Raw genomic sequence first — 19,372 nt, 5'->3', positions numbered from 1 at the left:
CGTTCTTCTTGTTTGAGGAGGACAAGATATTCCAGGCCACAGACTTCTCATTATGTTAGTATTAATGTTGTTCTACATTTGCCCAGCAGGAATCATGGTTCCAGCAGGAAAGGTTGGATTCATTCCATCTGTCAATGTGGGAATAACAGATTTTGGAACGCCATCTGGAATTCTGTTGAAACTCACTCAGCTCGAGCAAGTGAGTTCATGAGACAATAGCCCTGGCTCTTAAGCTAAAGTCGTTGTTGCTCGACATTTAAACTGACAATCAACCCTCACATAATAACTTTTTTTTTTAAACACACCAATATACATTATATGGTACTATGAAAACTTCCAATAAAGGCACACCTTCTTCTTCCATCTATGGTATCGGACTTTGTTGTTGGCCTCAGCTTGCTAGTCGGATCGCTGTATAAACAAGATAAAAGGCAGGCTCAGAAGACGTCAAGAGTAACATGATTCAACCAATGTACTTCACATCATTCAGCAAAGCAAAAAGGGTTCACTGAAAAAGATCGCAGAATTTTAAATCAGATGTACGATTTAAGAGACACAGCTATTCATTTCGACTTCACAGTGAGATCAGCGTTTTTAATTAGGGACATAATGGATGCAACTTTTGTAAAGTTGTATGTTATTGGGGTCATGCTTTTAAACCAAAAATAGAAAGGAAAGAGCAGAAAGTTATTTTCATTAAATGAACATTTCCTTCTGCTTCTGCTAAAATTGATTCAAGATATGCATTTACATTTTATTTTATTAACTAAAGCACCAATTATTCTGTATATATTTTCTTTTTTGTTAGTCTGTATAGCTAAAAAAAAAGCCTGCTAACTTTGTACTGCACCAGTCAAGATAGCAAAGTTAGCAAGGTGAAGTAAAGCAAGCAGTCACTTTTAATAACTGTATCTACCTTTTTACAGTCTATCCTCTTGCCTTGCTATGGAGTGGACAAGGCAGAACTCCATGGGGGAGAAATTCGGTATCGCCCCATTTGGGGCGCAATTATCGGCCGGGCGCAAAGATTAGTGCCTGGCGCTAATTATCGCCTCCGACTGCAAACTTGGTTTTTATCGCCCCTGGAGGTGATTGGAGCGCTAAATCAGGCACTTCACATCTGTCTTAAGGCGCAAAGGCCAAGGAGCGAGGCGCTAACTCACAGCGCTGGCGAAGCTCATGTGATGTCAGTCAGCAATGGAACACAGACGCACTGGCACCGGCCAATTCTTAAAGGGGAGTTCTGATGAATGGTCATCGACCTGAAACGTTAACTCTGTTTCTCTCTTCACAGATGCTGCTTGAACTGCTGAGTTTCTCCAGCATTTTCTGTTTTTATCTTAAAGGGGAGGGTTTATCTTGGTCTCCATCCACATCCTGTTCATTGCAGCCTTGAGTCTCGGCCTGGAGAGACCTGTACATCAAATCTGCTGGAAAGAACAATGGAGAGACCCAGGGAAAGAGCTCAGAGTGCAGCCCCCACAGTCTCTTCTAAATAGATACAAGGAAGGGCAAATCAAAATGAATCTGCAAAGTGTTGCTCAGTACCCAAAACTCCTTCACACAGTGTTGAATCTCTCCAGAAGTCTCTCTCTCTCTCAGAATGCGTGGTGCAAAAATGTCACCAACAAAAAAAGACAGGAAGTGGTCGCCTTTAAATAGCGCTCCCCCCAGTCCCTTCCCGACTGCAAAACGCTCCCCTCAACCTGTCGTTGCTAGCGGCAGGCGGTAAGGCAGGGGGCGCCACTCAATTTCCAGTCTGGGGCACTACCGGGGCGTTGCGCACTCGACTGACGTCACGATCTGCCGGCGCAGGAGATCGTAGCGGTAGTGTTTAGCGCCGCCGCAAAAATGTCCGGTCAATTTCGCGAGAGGCGCAGATATCGCCGCGCCCGGGCGCTAGTTGGTTTGCGCCCCACTTAGCGCCCTCTTAAAGCGCTAACGGGTGGCACTACCAACTGAATTTTTCCCCCCATGTTTGCACCCTCAGGCGGACACATGGAGCTCTGCTTACCATCCTCCATGGGCCAGTGATACTTGTATTGATAAAAAGAAAAGCACTGATGACTCACTGAGGTCCTTCCATCAGTTAAAATAGAATCAATATTAAAATAATTAATTAATCAATTAATAATTAATTCATCAAAAGCAGACCTTACACTAGAAGCATTCAAACTAATGATGATGCAAAGTAAAAATAACCCTCTGCATTTTTAAGGTAGTCTGACTTTTGTCAATGCCAGTTGAGATCGGTGTACTAACTTCCTTCACTTGGCTAAAGATGCTGTATACAAACAATATTAGAGTGGCACTGCTAGATTATTCTTGAAATTTATTAGCATTACATTTATGATAGATGCGGATGCCACAAATATTTCATAACTCGCTCTCTCTCTCTCACAGATAGTGTCGGTTTCATGAGCCAATAACACGCAGCCCCTTTATACATGCACCGAGGTCAGTTTTTTAAGCATTTTCTACCAGCCATGTATGGTACACCTAATTCTAATTCAAACCAATCAGCAGGAAAGCCAAAGGTCATTTGAAGCAGTCTCTGATTAGCTTCCAGGAAGGAAAAATTCAGATTGAGAAAAAAAATTGCAATTTACAGAAATCTGGAGAATTATAAAGATTTACACACATGAATCAGTTACAATTGCAGAACCATTAAGCTGCTTCACAGAAAATGAGCAACACTTTTCTGTATAGAAATTCTGATCCAGAATTGTGCACCAGTCACTGAAGGTAAGCATGCAGGTGCAGCAGGCGGTTAAGAAGGCAAGTGGTATGTTGGTCTTCGTAGCGAGACAGCCTAGATGCAGGAAGGATGTTTCTGATGGTCGGGGAGTCCAGAACCAGGGGTCACAGTCTAAGGATAAGGGGTAAGCCATTTAGGACAGAAATGAGGAGGAATTTCTTCACCCAGAGAGTGGTGAACCTGTGGCATTCTCTACCACAGAAGGCAGTTGAGGCCAATTCATTAAATATATTCAAGAAGGAGTTAGATATATTTCTTAAGGCTAAAGGGATCAAGGGATATGGGGAGAAGGCAGGGACCGGGTACTGAGTTTGGATGATCAGCCATGATCGCACTGAATGGCGGAGCAGGCCTGAGGGGCCGAATGGCCTACTCCTGCTCCTATCTTCTATGTTTCTATGTTTCTAAGTTAGAATTTCAAGCAGCAGAATATCTCTACCTGTTCAGGCCTTCTTCAGATTTTACTTGGCTGAGTGCAGATTTACCATAGTTGACATCAGCTGACATATTTCTGTTAATAAAGAAAACAGTTTTAATTTATTGAGCTGTTCTTATCCTTTAAAGTTGATTGGCAGCCACACTGATGTACTGATGCATTACAACCCTTCAAGAACTCTGCGTTCCTCCAACTCTGGCCTCTTATGCATCCCCCCACTCCCTTCACTCTACCATTACCGGCCGTGTCTTCAGCTGTCTATGCCCTCAACCACCTCTGTTAACTAATCCCCCAGTCTACTTGTGAAATATTCTCCAGCCCTACATCCTCGGTACCTCCAGCTCTGGGTTACTGCTTGTTCCCAACACCTGCACACCACCATTAAAGGTGGATCTTTCAGCTATGCGTCCTGGACTTCTATTCCCAAACAATTTTACCTCTGCTGTCTCCCTCCCTGCCTTCAAATGCTTCCGAAAATCCTGTCTCTTTGAATGTGCCAATCCTTTTCCCATCCTAAATTCTTCAAGGTCAGCACGGTGGCATAGTGGTTAGCACTGTTGCCTCACAGCGCCAGGGACCCAGGTTCGAATCCGGCCTCGGGTGACTGTCTGTGTGGAGTTTGCACATTCTCCCCGTGTTTGCGTGGGTTTCCTCCGGGTGCTCCGGTTTCCTCCCACAGTCCAAAGATGTGCGGGTTAGGTTGATTGGCTATGATAAATTGACCCTTAGTGTTAGGGGGAGTAAATACGTGGGGTTACGGGGATAGGGTGGGATATGTGTTGGTGTAGTGTTGGTGTAGGGGTTACGGGGATCGGGTGGGATATGTGTCGGTGCAGGCTCGATGGGCCGAAATGGCCTCTATCTGCACTGTGGGGTTTCTGTGATTTCTGTGATCTGTGATTCTGTGAACTTCATTCTCAATGCTCACATCTGCCCTCGTAAATCTCTTCATGCGAAGTAGATGAATTGAGTTCCCAAACCCCGCTATGCTGTTGTGGCGTGAGGCCAGTCATCTCATCAGGAAGCGAGAGAGAAAACTGGACTGAGAGTCACCCTGAACGGCTTACATGTGCTTGTCAGTGGCTGGGTCATCAGTGGCATTGATAGATGCTTGGGCTCTGACCTGTGACCTGTGACCTGTGACCTGTTCCCTTCCCCTCCAGCCCTCAGTCCTCTTGGCTGGAGCTTGTTCAGGGGCAAAGGAGGCATTTTGAGGCATCCCAAAAAAAAATTGCGTGTCTAAAAAATTACACATGCACCTTTTTTATTGTTCTAAAAATACAGAATTTCCTATTAATTTAAAGAAAGACTCGCATTTATATAGCGCCTTTCACAACCACTGGACGTCTCAAAGTGCTTTACAGCCAATCAAGTACTTTTGAAGTGGAGTCACTGTTGTAATATGGGAAACGCGGCAGCCAATTTGCACACAGCAAGCTCCCACAAACAGCAAGGTGATAATGAGCAGATCATCTGTTTTTAGTGATGTTGATTGTGGGATAAATACTGGCCAGGACACCGGGGATAACTCCCCTGCTCTTCTTCGAAATAGTGTCATGTGATCTTTTACGTCCACCTGAGAGAGCAGACGGGGCCTCGGTTTAACGTCTCATCCAAAAGACGGCCCCTCCGACAGTGCAGCACTCCCTCAGCACTGCACTGGGAGTGTCAGCCTAGCTTTACGTGCTCAGGTCCCTGGAGTGGGACTTCAACCCACAACCTTCTGACTCAGTGGCAAGTGTGCGACCCACTGAGCCACAGCTGACACATTTTGACACAATCTGAGGTACATTTCAAGCAGAATAATAAATTAAAAGTGGCACATGTTGAAGCAATGGTCCCTTTTACTTTTGAACCATAGTTTTAATGGTGGTGTTCAGCACTTACTGAGATTCATCTGCAGATGGTTTATTTCTAATCCAGTCGTCATCATTTATTAAGCGAGACGTCTTCTTGCTTCCACGAATGACCTGTTCCCTGTCATCAGCTGAAATTAAAGTTTTACGATCTTTCAATAATTATGATGAAGGACATATCGCTGATGAAGGTAAAAATTCATCAGTAAGTAACAATGTAGGAAAAGGAAAAGGCCATTCAACTTATCAGGCTCACCCATCATTTAAATCCTCTTTAACACCAGCCATTTTTATCTCTATCCTGTAATGTGCAATCACTCCACTCTCACAGGAACAAGAGTGGGCCATTCAGACCCTCCAGCCTGTTCCGACATTCAATTAGATCACGGCGGCAGCATGGTGGCATAGTGGTTAGCACTGTTGCCTCACAGCGCCAGGGACCCGGGTTCGAATCTGGCCTCAGGTGACTGTCTGTGTGGAGTTTGCACATTCTCCCCGTGTTTGCGTGGGTTTCCTCCGGGTGCTCCGGTTTCCTCCCACAGTCCAAAGATGTGCGGGTTAGGTTGATTGGCTATGATAAATTGACCCTTAGTGTTAGGGGGATTAAATACGTGGGGTGAGTGGGATATGTGTTGGTGTAGGGGTTACGGGGATCGGGTGGGATATGTGTCGGTGCAGGCTCGATGGGCCGAATGGCCTCTATCTGCACTGTGGGGTTTCTGTGATCTGTATCTTAACTCCATCTACCCACCTTGTTTCCGTAGCCTTAATACCCTTACCGAACAAAAATCTATCAATCTCAGTTTTGAAATTTTCAATTAGCCCCCAGCCTCAACAGCTTCTTGGGGAGAAAGTTTTAGATTTCCACTACTCTTTGTGTGAAGAGGTGCTTTCTGACATCACCCCTGAGGGGCCTGGCTCTAATTTTAAGGTTACGCCCCCTTGTTCTGGACTCTCCCACCAGGGGAAATAGTTCCTCTCTCTCTACCCTATCAAATCCTGTAATCATTTTAAACACCTCAATTAGATCTCCCCTTAATCTTCTATATTCAAGGGAATACAAGGCTTGTCTATGCAACCTAGCCTCGTAATTTAACCCTTTTAGCCCCGGTATCATTCTGGTGAATCTGCGCTGCACCCCCCCCAAGGCCAATATATCCTTCCTGAGGTGTGGTGCCCAGAACTGAACGCAGTACTCCAGATGGGGTCTCACCAGAGCTCTGTACAGCTGTAACACAACTTCCACCCCTTTGTATTTCAGCCCTCTTGAGATAAAGGCCAGCATTGGATTTGCTTTTTTATCTCTGCGCGAGAAGGAATCTGTATGATTTAGTTTTCAATGCTTCAGCTGCGTCAGTAGGGTACATTTTCCTCACTGGGCACCCGTCAGATACACAGTTCTTGTGAGGAGGCAGCTACACATATCTATTCCTGCCTCTGACCGCACAAATGACCAAGGTACTCCAGGAGCAGGTCTGCATCTACATATCAGGCTTCCAAGATTGGGACTTTCTAGTAGCCAAGAGGCCCCCAAGTGCCTCCATTTTTCCTCAAGGAGCTAAAAAGGAATTATTTTACTTGCCTGGAGGATCTTTGGCCTGCACCAGGATTCCTGCAGACCCCCAGTTAGGAAAGGGCCCAGGGAGAGGACATAGCACTAGCTTTTTATGCTAAGGTCCTTTAGGATGAAGTCCTAAAAGCTGAATATAGGGAGTTAGGAGGTAAATTAAAAAGTAGGACCTCAAAGGTAGTAATCTCAGGATTGCTACCAGTGCCACGTGCTAGTCAGAGTAGAAATAGAAGCATATTTCAGATGAATACGTGGCTAGAGGAATGGTGCAAGGGGGAGAGATTCAAATTCCTGGGACATTGGAACCGGTTCTGGGGGAGGTGGGACCAGTACAAAATGGACGGTTTGCACCTGGGCAGGGCCGGGACCGATGTCCTAGGGGGAGTGTTTGCTAATGCTCTGGGGAAGGGTTTAAACTAAAATGGCAGGGGGTTGGGAACCTGAGCGGGGAACAGAGGAAAGGGAAACAAGGATAAAAGCAAAAGACAGGAAGGAGAAAAACAAAAGTGGCAGGCAGAGTAATCAAGGGTTTAAATCAAACATGGCCACAGTAAATAATAATTCTAAAAGATCTAAGAGCGTTAAAAAAACAAGCCTGAAGGCTTTGTGTCTTAATCCGAGGAGCATTCGTAATAAGGTGGATGAATTAGCTGCGCAAATAGAAGTAAACGAATATGATATGATTGGGATTACGGAAACATGGCTCCAGGGTGGCCAACGCTGGGAACTCAACATCCAGGGGTATTCAATATTCAGGAAAGATAGGCAAAAAGGAAAAGGAGGTGGGGTAGCATTGCTGGTTAAAGAGGGGATTAACACAATTGAAAGGAAGGATATTAGCTCTGATGATGTGGAATCTGTATGGGTAGAACTGAGAAATACCAAGGGACAGAAAATGTTAGTGGGAGTGGTATATAGACCTCCAAACAGTAATGTGGAGGTCGGGGATGGCATTAAATGGGAAATTAGAGAAGCGTGCAGTAAGGGCACAGCAGTTATCATGGGTGACTTTAATCTACATATAGATTGGGCTAACCAAATTAGTTACAATACTGTGGAGGAGGAATTCCTGGAGTGTATACGGGATGGTTTCCTGGACCAGTATGTCGAGGAACCAACTAGAGATCAGGCCATCTTAGACTGGTATTATGTAATGAAAAAGGATTAATTAGCAATCTTGTGTGAGGCCCCTTGGGTCAGAGCTAACATAATATGATAGAATTCTTCATTAAGATGGAGAGTGAGATAGTTGACTCAGAGACTAGGGTCCTGAATTTAAATAAAGGAGACTACGATGGTATGAGGTGCGAGTTGGGTAGGATTGATTGGGGAATGTCACTCAAAGGGTTGACGGTGGATGGGCAATGGCAAACAGTCAAAGAACACATGGATGAACTACAGAATTTGTTCATCCCAGTTTGGCATAAAAATAAAACAAAAAAGGTGACTCAACCGTGGCTAACAAGGGAAATTAGGGATAACATAAGATCCAAGGAGAGGACATATAAATTGGCCAGAAAAAGCAGTAAACCTGAGGATTGGGAGCTGTTTAGGATTCAACAAAGGAGGACAAAGGGATTAATTAAGAGGGGGAAAATAGAATCTGAGAGTAAGCTTGCAGGGAACATAAAAACTGACTGTAAAAGCTTTTATAGATATGTGAAGAGAAAAAGATTGGTGAAGTCAAGCGTAGGTCCCTTGCAGTCAGAATCAGGGGAATTTATAATGGGTAACAAAGAAATGGCAGACCAATTAAATACATACTTTGGTTCTGTCTTCACAAAGGAGGACACAAATAACCTCCCAAAGATGTCAGGGAACATAGGGTCTAATGGAAGAGAGGAACTGATAGAAATCAGTATTTGTAGGGAAATGGTGTTAGGGAAATTGATGGGATTGAGGGCCGATAAATCCCCAGGGCCTGATAATCTACATCCTAGGGTACTTCAGGAAGTGGCCCTAGAAATAGTAGATGCATTGCTGGTCATCTTCCAAAATTCGATAGACCCTGGAACAGTACCCATGGATTGGCAGGTAGCTAATGTTGCCCCACTGTTCAAAAAGGGTGGTAGAGAGAAAACGGGGAATTACAGACCGGTAAGCCTGACATCGGTAGTGGGGAAAATGCTAGAGTCCATTATAAAGGATGTAATAGCAGAGCACTTGGAAAAAAGTGACCGGATCGGACAAAGTCAACATAGATTTACAAAAGGTAAATCGTGCTTGACTAATCTACTGGAATTTTTTGAGGATGTAACTGGTAAAATAGATAAGGGAGAACCAGTGGATATGGTGTATTTGGATTTTCAAAAGGTTTTCGATAAGGTCCCGCAAAGGAGATTAGCGTGTAAAATTAAGGCACATGGGATTGGGGGCAAGGTATTGACTTGGATAGAGAACTGGTTGGCAGACAGAAAGCAAAGAGTTGGAATAAACGGATCTTTTTCCGAGTGGCAGGCAGTGACTAGTGGGGTACCGCAGGGATCGGTTCTTGGACCCCAGCTATTCACAATATATATTAATGATCTGGACAAGGGAACTAGATGTAATATCTCCAAATTTGCAGATGACACAAAGCTGGGTGGGTGTGTGTGCTGTGAGGAGGATGCCGAGAAACTCCAGTATGATTTGGACAGGTTGGGTGATTGGGCAGAAGCATGGCAGATGCAATATAACGTGGATAAATGTGAGGTTATCCACTTTGGTGTCAAAAACACGAAGGCAGGTTATTATCTGAATGGCAATAGATTGGGAGAAGGGGAAGTGCAATGAGACCTGGGCGTCCTTGTGCACCAGTTGCAGAAAATAAGCATGCAGGTGCAGTAGGCGGTTAAGAAGGCAAATGGTATGTTGGCCTTCGTAGCGAGAGGGTTTGAGTACAGGAACAAGGATGTCTTGCTGCAGTTATGCAGGGCCTTGGTGAGACCACATCTTGAGTATTGTGTGCCGTTTTGGTCGCCTTATCTGAGGGAGGATGTTCTTGCCATGGAAGGAGTGCAGCGAAGATTCACCAGGCTGATACCTGGGATGGCAGGAATGACGTATGAGGAGAGATTGGGTCGATTGGGCTTGTACTCGCTGGAGTTTAGAAGAATGAGAGGGGATCTCATCGAAACTTATAAAATTCTAACAGGACTAGACAGACTAGATGCAGGAAGGATGTTCCGGATGGTCGGGGAGTCCAGAAGCAGGGGTCACAGTCTAAGGATAAGGGGTAAGCCATTTAGGACAGAGATGAGGAGGAATTTCTTCACCCAGAGCGTGGTGAACCTGTGAAATTCTCTGCCAAAGAAGGCAGTAGAGGCCAATTCATTAAATATATTCAAGAAGGAGTTGGATATATTTCTTAAGGCTAAAGAGATCAAGGGATATGGAGAGAAGGCAGGAACAGGGTACTGAATTTGGATGATCAGCCATGATCTCATTGAATGGCGGAGCAGGCTTGAGGGGCCGAATGGCCTACTCCTGCTCCTATCTTCTATGTTTCTATGTTTCTAACGAGCAGAGTCTAAAGAAAATGAGGTGGAAGGCCAGGAACGTCCGGTTGCACCTCACTAAAATAGGCCCAGTTCCCTCTCATAGTGAAGCCCCAGGAAATCCTGGCACATTGCAATGGGGAACAATAAAGTGATACAATGGTTCTTTGTCAATTTTTCCTAAGAAATTAAAACAAACTGAATCTTGCCAGTGGTTATGGAAGGTGATATTTCCGCTTGTCCAATACCTCTTTTTGTTACTATTCCTAATACAAACATCACCTACTCCTTATGAGTCTTGATCACTTTATCCTAACACTGTGAAAGTCCTAGTTACTGAAAGGTGTATTTGGGTGGTGACTCCACTAAAACAGGAAATGTAATCATTGGAACCTCTTTGTGATCACATTGTGTTGAACTTTATTCTGTTACAATATGCCAATGAACAGAAGTTATCACAGAAGATAGACCAACTAAAATAAATGACATGACTTTGATTTCATTTATCTTCAAGAGATACCTCACTGTTATATAGTCAATATTTGTTAGTTCTACCCTTGACCTAACCCTGGCCAGGGTATAAATAAGAACACATGAAGGGGAGGGTGACAAAAGACTGTCAGGTGCATCAATGCTCACACTATCCATCAGATGGTGCCCCCTTATGTACCATCACTCTCCAGATGCTTTGTGACATTGCGTGATCATTCAATGACATCCCGACTGACATTAATGAGAGGTCAATAGTGAAAATATATTCAGCTTCTCATATTTACAATTGAATCCAAGAATAGAACTTTATAGTTCATAAAGGTATAAATCCCAGCAAAAATGTAAGAATTACAAACCTGCACTGGGACTTGTATGAGTGTTTTTGTCATCTGAGAATGTCTTTGCTAATTTCTGAAATATTGACATTTTCAAAGATCAAAACTAGCTGTCTTCAATGAAGATAAATTCTGCAACAGGCTCACCTGCAAGCAAAGAGAGCAAAGTGTAGTCAAAATTCCGAGTTCATCATCTGTTTAATTTATTCATTTATATCAACCACAGGATAGAGTTTAGAGCTTTGGAGGAACACGTTAGTGCACATCAACTGGGCAATGACCACAGTAGCATTGGCAAAACAGAGAAAATCCTAAAATGTTGCAACAGCCACAGAGATTGGAAATGATCAGTGAGACAAGCATTGCGTACCAGGCAAGTTTTTCTTTGTTTCCTATCTGCGAGTGTGAGAGATCACATTCCTAAATATGGGATCATGATTCAGCTGTTGGATAGATTTGGGTTTATAAACAGTTAAGAGTTGTTGAAGGGGAAAAGGAAAGATTAGACATTACGGAGGAAATTTTGCAATAGCAATGAAGGAGATGTGGGAGTCTCATTTCAGATAAAAAAATAGTGAAGCCAAGAATGTTAACAAATTATGAATGTGTAAAAGTAGAGTCATCAAGTGTAAGAGTAAACCATCTCTTCACCAGCGAATTATTATATCGGAGTGACTGCTGCCAACGAACCGGAAGCTGCGCAGAAGGATTCTGCGCCTAAATGTTAAAAAAAAAGTTCAACTTTTTATTTTTATTTTCTTCAGTTCGGCAGCAGCTATCTCTTTTCCCCACCCCCTTCCCTCCTTTCTCTCTTGGCTCAGTTCGGCATAAATGTTATTTCAACTTTAAATTTTTATTTTGAACTACTTTACTGCGTTGGCAGCAGTCGCGTCCATTGGTTGTAGACAAAAAACATCTGGTAGCAACACATTGTAAAGAAATTGTTTTCCTTAAAATTATACCAAGGTATCTGTAACTTGAACGTTTTGGTAGATCACAGTATTTGGCATATGTTCCTTGACTATAAACAACTTTCCTGCATGCCTTCACTGTGTTCCTGAATAATATAATTGTATATTCTAAGCAGATATAAAAACTGTGCTAACTTCCTTGCATAAACTTGTTTAGGTTTACCAATTGAATTGATTTGTGGGGTCGAAGGACTGTCAGTGATATAAGGCAACTGGTAGAATTTTCATCTACAAGACCATCCCATTCTCGCCCAGTGCAGACTTTCTGCACACCTTAGTTCTGACCAAACAAATTGATTGTGCAATGATTGTATATTATATGCTCGCTACATTTTAATGATGTGTAAGCGCAGTGTGTGCAAAAGGGCAATTGTACATTCTTCAAATGGTACCTCCCAGAGGGTGGAGCAGTTCCCAGTTTAGGTTTCATGTTTGTTGGGTCCCACAAGAAGTGCGATCAAAATTTAGGAGTACAGTTACCTCTAACTAGCAAATTTTTCCCTCCTTTGAAATTAGGTACAAGGGACTTGGGTGACTGCATTGCCTCATTCAGTAACATTACTCCTTGCAGCTTGCAACTGTGGTTTTACTGGAAAGTGGTCTTCAGCTCCAGGTTTCTTTGGTGAACCTCCTACAGCCAGAACTGCAACTCTTCAGCATCAGCAGTAGCAGTGCTGGTCATATATCTCTGCTGTACCATTGTGAACAACCAGTCAACTTTTCTGTTACTGCCATGATTTATTTTAAAAGCTACTGCAGACAATGCACAGGTCTTTTGACGATACAGGCGATAGTTCTGCGGGACTCAGGCTGGCACAGACTTGTATCTCGTGGCCAGCTGTGTGCTAGCATTAGCACAGTGTTAGCTCCTCTACTGGTAGCACTGTACATTGCCACCTCCAAAATTAGCACTGTCCAAACTGTTGAGGCTGCTAGTGCTGTACATTGTAAAACTCTGGGAAGTGTTAGCACTGTGCTTTATCTGAATTGTGGGAAGTGTTAGCGTGTGCATTGTCTGAACTGTGGGGTGTTAGTGTTGTGCATTGTCTGAACTGTGGAGAGTGTTAGCATTGGGTGTTGTCTAAACTGTGTGGAGTGTTGGCACTGTGCATTGTCTGAATTGTGGGAAGTGTTGACACTGTGTGTTGTCTGAACTGTGGGGTGTTAGTGTTGTGCATTGTCTGAACTGTGGAGTGTTAGTGTTGTGCATTGTCTGAAATGTGGAGAGTGTTAGCATTGGGTGTTGTCTAAACTGTGTGGAGTGTTGGCGCTGTGTGTTGTCTGAATTGTGGGAAGTGTTGGCACTCTGTGTTGTCTGAACTGTGTGGAGTGTTAGCACTGTGCGTTGTCTGAACTCTGGGTGTTCTACGTTGTGTGAGCTCTGGGGAGTTACCTGTGCCTTGTCTATAGTGCAACTATATATTGGCAACTATCTCTGTGTATCAAATTACACATTGCAGGTAGAATGTTGGGTGACTGGTATCCAATTACAGCTCCCTGAGGAAGAGAGTGTTTGAAGACCAGGACCTCAAACCCGGCACCAAGCTCATGGTCTGCAGAGCAGTAGTGATACTCGCCCTCCTTTATGCCTCAGAGACATGGACCATGTACAGCAGGCACCTCAAAGCACTGGCGAGGTACCACCAACGCTGCCTCTGCAAGATCCTGCAAATCCATTGGCAGGATAGGCGCACCAACGTCAGTGTTCTTGCTCAGGCCAACATCCCCAGCATCGAAGGTTTGACCACGCTCGATCAGCTCCGATGGACAGGTCACATTGTCCGCATGCCCGATACGAGACTCCCAAAACAAGCGCTCTACTCGGAGCTCTGACACGGCAAGAGAGCCCCAGGTGGGCAGAGGAAATGCTTCAAGGACACCCTCAAAGCCTCCTTGAAAAAGTGCAACATCCCCACCGACACCTGGGAATCCCTGGCCCAAGACCACACAAAGTGGAGGAGAAGCATCCGGGAAGGTGCCGAACATCTCGAGTCTCTTCGTCGGGAGCAAGTGGAAGCCAAGCGCAAGCAACGCAAGGAGCGCATGTCAACCCAAGCACCCCACCCACCCGCCCCTTCAACCACCATCTGCCCCACCTGTGACAGAGACTGTAGGTCCCGCATTGGACTCATCAGTCATCTGAGAACTCATTTTTAATGTGGAAGCAAGTCATCCTCGGTTCCGAGGGACTGCCTAAGAAGTCTAAGAAGCCTAAGACACCTCCCAGTTCCTACATTGTCTGTATACCTTTACAGTAGAGGATACGGATGTTATCCATATATTCACCCTTTCTGTTTTGTGAAAAACTGTTTAGTGTTTAACGTTACAGACAAAATATTCTGAGCACAAACAAAAGATATGTCTGCAAAGCTCTAGAATATCAGAGTTACAGGTTAATTTCAAAATAGATACTATAGCATGTATTGGATCCATACTGTTGTAACTCCATACCTAAGATATTCACACAAACGTTTGCCCATGTTAACTGATTTTTCTTTCATTAAACTAGAGGCATAATGTGAAAAGTGTTTAGCAAATCTTTTTAGTTTGTTTCCAAGTGCACAAAGCATGGATGTTAGTCTCAATGAAACACATCTCTTGTGCATGACATTATCAGGACCAAAATGAGACATGGCTTGTCTGACTCTCCTCACTCTTCAAACAAAAAGAAAAGGTTTGTAAAACAGTTTTTTGTTCCTTTTATTTCATGTTTGTTTTTTTGGGTTAGTGGTTATTCCTTTGCTGACAGGCCATTAATGCAGCTTCAATCCTGAGGTTTCAACATGCAGCCTTCTGATGAGCTAGCTGCTGCACTTCCAAACTCAATTGAGCATGATCAAGCCTGGATGAGGATGTCCCCTGAGGTACGGTAACATGAGGCGCTCACCTCCCTCAGCAAAGAACTTAAGTGTTTCCTGCTGCCAGTCATGCTAGAAAGTCAAAGAAACACACTGGACTAGAAATTCATTAGGGGCAGTGGCACAAAAGGGGCAGTATCGGATCAGCCGCCTGTTATACGCAGCGCCTGATATTCAGTTCCTTTAACTGCAATGGGACGGAATATCAGGCGCTGCGTATGACGGGCGGCTGATCTAATACTGCCCGTTTTGCGGCACCACCAGAGACAAATTTTTAGGCCACTATTGCTATCAACACTAAAGACAAAGATGAATATATTGTAGAGTGTGTTTCAGTTGATTCATCGCAATGATGGACATATTCTACTTGAAGCACGTGCTTTGGCTCCTGGTGCTCTGAAATTGTCCCCTTTATGCGGCAGGGTGGGATTCGGGGCACCAGTGGTCAGGGGCAAACAACAGTAACCTGCTAGATTGCACGTGGGCAACTGTTCAGAAGTTGCATTTGTGACTCTAATATTCTGAAGGAAAGCATTGGCAATCACAGAGATGTCACATGCATGCATGTTGACCACTTTTCACACAAATGAGGTAATCTCAATTAAAAGTTTGGCAAACAAAAAAATGAAGCCTAACACTTCTCTCTGTGAATTGATGTTTTGTTTGGAATGTTGTGTGTTCATCAAAGTGAGGAATGCCAGCGCTGAAGAATTAAATGCTTTTGCCGTATGTAGTATTTGGTGTCCGCATCAAGCACCATCATGTGAGCGCAGGTTAAATGCAGAGTAAGGATCCTTCTGCCGCAACGTTTCTGAAACCCAATACCAGTATGATATTTTCCACTTTGCACATTAGCCATTCTTTTGGACTCTCCGGGAGAGCTTTCAAATTGAACGCTACATCGCACTGTTTGCACAGGATTTCATTACAACAAACGGTGTTCAGCTATTCTTCCTGCACTGGTATAAGGACCATTAGGCAAATTTTTTGTCTTCACTACCTGGGCAGTAACCTGGCAGAGTGGATCACCCATTGATTATAGAATCCGCCCAATTTTCATTCCATTGATTCTGCTCTGCCTGATTTCTGCCCAGGTTGTGAAGATGGGAATTTATTGCCGTGACTCCTTAAGGCGCAATTATGACCTTAATGATCAGTGAATGCATTGACTTTACTTTAAAGTCAGGTCAGTGGTTATGATCTCTTGATTTTTGGTGACATGGCAGCAATAGTTACCACCCTAGCACAGCTATCTTACTGTTCCAGCAATAATCCCTATTACTGTATTTTTGTTTCTAAATTTAGCTTTCGCTAGAACAGACCGGCTGAAAAACTGTTAAATATTTTCATCAGCCACTCCCTTCAACCATGCAAATATGCAACTCAACTCATCCTGCTCCACTGATGAATCAACTGAGCAGCTGTGTCCATGCACAAAAAGAAAAGGTGAAATGAAATTGTGCCCAGTGTCGTGATATAAAGTGAAACCCAGGCTTACCACTGCACATGTTCTTAACGGATAAAACAGTCAGCAAGTTCTACCACCCTGTTCCTTATTGGTATAACCTGTCCACGTTGGCAGTAAGGCATTGCCATGACTCTGGGTGTAAAAGGCAGTGTGGTTGGAGGCAAAGCAAAATCATTTGCAAAATTAGCAGTGACCTATTATCCAGCAGGAAATTCAGATTGTTCCCTCCCAAAACCATAAATAGCTGTTTAACTTGGGGCACTGCAAGTCTCCCTGAAAGAATGGAATTTGTAAACCTGCCTGCCCCCAAGAACTCGCTACTTGATCATGAATCATAGCTACCCACTTAGCCAGTTAATACTCCCTCATCCCCGGCATGGACTCGACAGGTCGAATGGCCTGCTTCTGTGCGGTAACCATTCTATGATTCTATGATAAAACTACAGAATATTTAACCAATCTCACATTTCCACTTTTATACCTTGGCCTTCTGCTCTCCACCGAGAAGGCCCCACTCCCTCCAGGTGCTGCAGCACAGGGCTGGCGGGCCGATGACATCATTGGCAACTTAACGCTACTTTTATTAGAACTTGTTGGGGTGGGGGGAGGCCCGCCTGGTGGCAAACCCGCCAGAGAAACATAGTGGGAGGCACAAGAGTGGCCAGAAGAGCCATGGTAAGTTCAAGAAGAAGAAGAAGAAGGAGAAGACGGGGCAAAGGAGGCATTTTGAGGCATCCCAATAAAAAATTGCATGTGTAAAAAATGACACATACACCGTTCTTTTTTTTGTTCTAAAAATACAGAATTTCCTATTAATTTAAAGAAAGATTTGCATTTATGTAGTGCCTTTCACGACCGCCGGATGTCTCAAAGAGCTTTACAGCCAATGAAGTACTTTTGGAGTGTAGTCACTGTTGTAATGTGGGAAATGCGGCAGCCAGTTTGCGCACAGCAAGCTCCCACAAACAGCAATGTGACAGTGACCAGATAATTTGTTTTTGTGATGTTGATTGAGGGATAAATATTGACCAGGACACCGGGGATAACTCCCATGCTCTTCTTCGAAATAGTGCCATGGAATCATTTACGTCCACCTGAGAGCAGGTTTAACGCCTCATCCGAAAGACGGCACCTCCGACAGTGCAGCACTTTTAATTCTTGGAAGGATTCCATGGGGGCCAGGATGAGCAGGAACGCTCCTTCAGACCCGGCAAGGAATCCAAGGGCCTCTCCTGTAGCGACCTTTCCTCTCCCTCCCCCGACTGACATCAGCTATGTAGCCCCTCCCCCTCACTCACCCCGCCACCTTGCTCCAGTAGCTACCATATGCCGGCTTCCACCCACCGACCTGGACGCCATTCCTGCCAGATTCGGATGGGAGACAGCTGCGAAAAATTAAAACGAGGCCCGGCCATTAAAATCAGCTAGGCCTCACTTCCTTCCCAATTTCCAGGTTATGTCACACACTTCATGCCTCCCCACACACCGACCCTTCTTTGACTTAAAATCAACCCCATAGTGTCCTGTGAAACATCTGATTATCTCAGTTTCTAACTATCCCTATGACCATCACATTCCCAGAGAGATATTTATCCAGCTTCCTATTCCAATAAATTAATTCGTAGCGAGAGGATTCGAGTACAGGAACAAGGATGTCTGGCTACAGCTGTACAGGGCCTTGGTGAGGCCGCACCTTGAGTATTGTGTGCAGTTTTGGTCGCCTTATCTGAGGAAGGACGTTCTTGCCATGGAAGGAGTGTAGCGAAGATTCACCAGGCTGATACCTGGGATGGCAGGAATAACGTATGAGGAGAGATTGTGTCGATTGGGCTTATACTCACTGGAGTTTAGAAGATTGAGAGGGGATCTCATCGAAACCTATAAAATTCTGTCAGGCCTGGACAGACTAGATGCTGGAAGGATGTTCCCGATGGTCGGGGAGTCCAGAACCAGGGGTCATAGTCTAAGGATAAGGGGTAGGACATTTAGGACTGAAATGAGGAGGAATTTCTTCACCCAGAGAGTGGTGAACCTGTGGAATTCTCTGCCACAGAGGGCGGTGGAGGCCAGTTCATTAAATATATTCAAGAAAGAGTTGGATATATTTCTTAAGGCTAAAGGGATCAAGGGATATGGGGAGAAGGCAGGGACCGGGTACTGAATTTCAATGATCAGCCATGATCTCATTGAATGGCGGAGCAGGCTCGAGGGGCCGAATGGCCTACTCCTGCTCCTATCTTCTATGTTTCTATAATTATCTCAGCGTCATTTTTGCTGGGAGTATCTATAGTCTATGAAGAGACAAATCCTTTCTCTCCTCTCGTTCAAGCTTGTGTCCTCTAGTTCTGTGCATACAATCTAAATCAAATAGCTAAGGTGTGCAAAAGATACATATGTAACTCACACAAAAAACCCACTTAAGGCAACAACATCAGTTGCCGATATTACTGCAGCAAAATCTCACCATGGGACGCTTCTGAAGATTTCAGTACATAAGAAACATAATGATGTGTCCACCAAATAAGAGCAGCAATTGTCACTATTTTTCTCGTGCTCAACATCAGTAATAAGTGAAACGGATTCCGCAGTACATGGTTATGAAAACAATTACTGAATATGAAAATTAAATACATCAATTGAAAATTGTACATTCCTATGATCCATTTCTCTCATTTTATTTCAAATTATTCTTGATTGATAATACCAAGGATCTGGTGGGAGTTTTCCTGTATGTCTAGCAGTAATCTGAAATGTAATATGTTCTCAGGATGATCTTTTCTCCTTTCTTGACCCAGTTTAATACAGTAGTTGGAATTTCAGCAACACTACCTACGTGTTCATGCTGCTAAAAGTGTTTCTCATTGAAGACTTGGTCTAATATCTTAATAGGCAGAAGAGAACTGAGACTTACGACATACTTTTGCTATTTCACTAGACTGTTGAACATGAACCATTAAAGCTACTATTTATCTCGCTACCTTGAGATTAAAAGTAGGTTTGTCCCCTTTTGTCAAGTCCAAAACTAGGGCAAGGAGTGGAACAATGGCTTGTGTTTTAAAGATTTCTTTACTTCTCATAAAAAATAATTTTAAATTTCCTAAGCCGTAATAACCTCTACATTATAAGACGCAGAAGAATTGCACTTCTAATGA

The 19,372-nt window shown here is 44.0% G+C and overlaps 1 protein-coding gene across 7 annotated transcripts in view; it reads right to left on the bottom strand.

Annotated features, from left to right (window-relative positions):
* Nucleotides 1–19,372, bottom strand: part of scel (sciellin) — a 92,663-nt gene that overhangs the window by 58,506 nt on the left and 14,785 nt on the right. For all 7 annotated transcript variants that reach the window (XM_085998526.1, XM_085998528.1, XM_085998527.1 and 4 more), the window contains exons 2-5: nt 10,945–11,070; nt 5,082–5,181; nt 3,198–3,269; nt 352–411 (exon numbers count right to left, since the gene is read on the bottom strand). In XM_085998526.1, coding sequence (XP_085854652.1) covers nt 352–411; nt 3,198–3,269; nt 5,082–5,181; nt 10,945–11,014 — 302 coding nt within the window. In that variant the 5' untranslated portion in view covers nt 11,015–11,070. The remainder of the gene's footprint in view (nt 1–351; nt 412–3,197; nt 3,270–5,081; nt 5,182–10,944; nt 11,071–19,372) is intronic.

Source organism: Somniosus microcephalus, chromosome 10, assembly GCF_052327205.1.
Source record: "Somniosus microcephalus isolate GS21.2 chromosome 10, FLI_Smic_1.0, whole genome shotgun sequence".
NCBI lineage: Eukaryota > Metazoa > Chordata > Chondrichthyes > Squaliformes > Somniosidae > Somniosus > Somniosus microcephalus.
The sequence above is the reverse complement of the archived record's forward strand: the minus strand, read 5'-3'. Positions and strand labels throughout refer to the sequence as shown.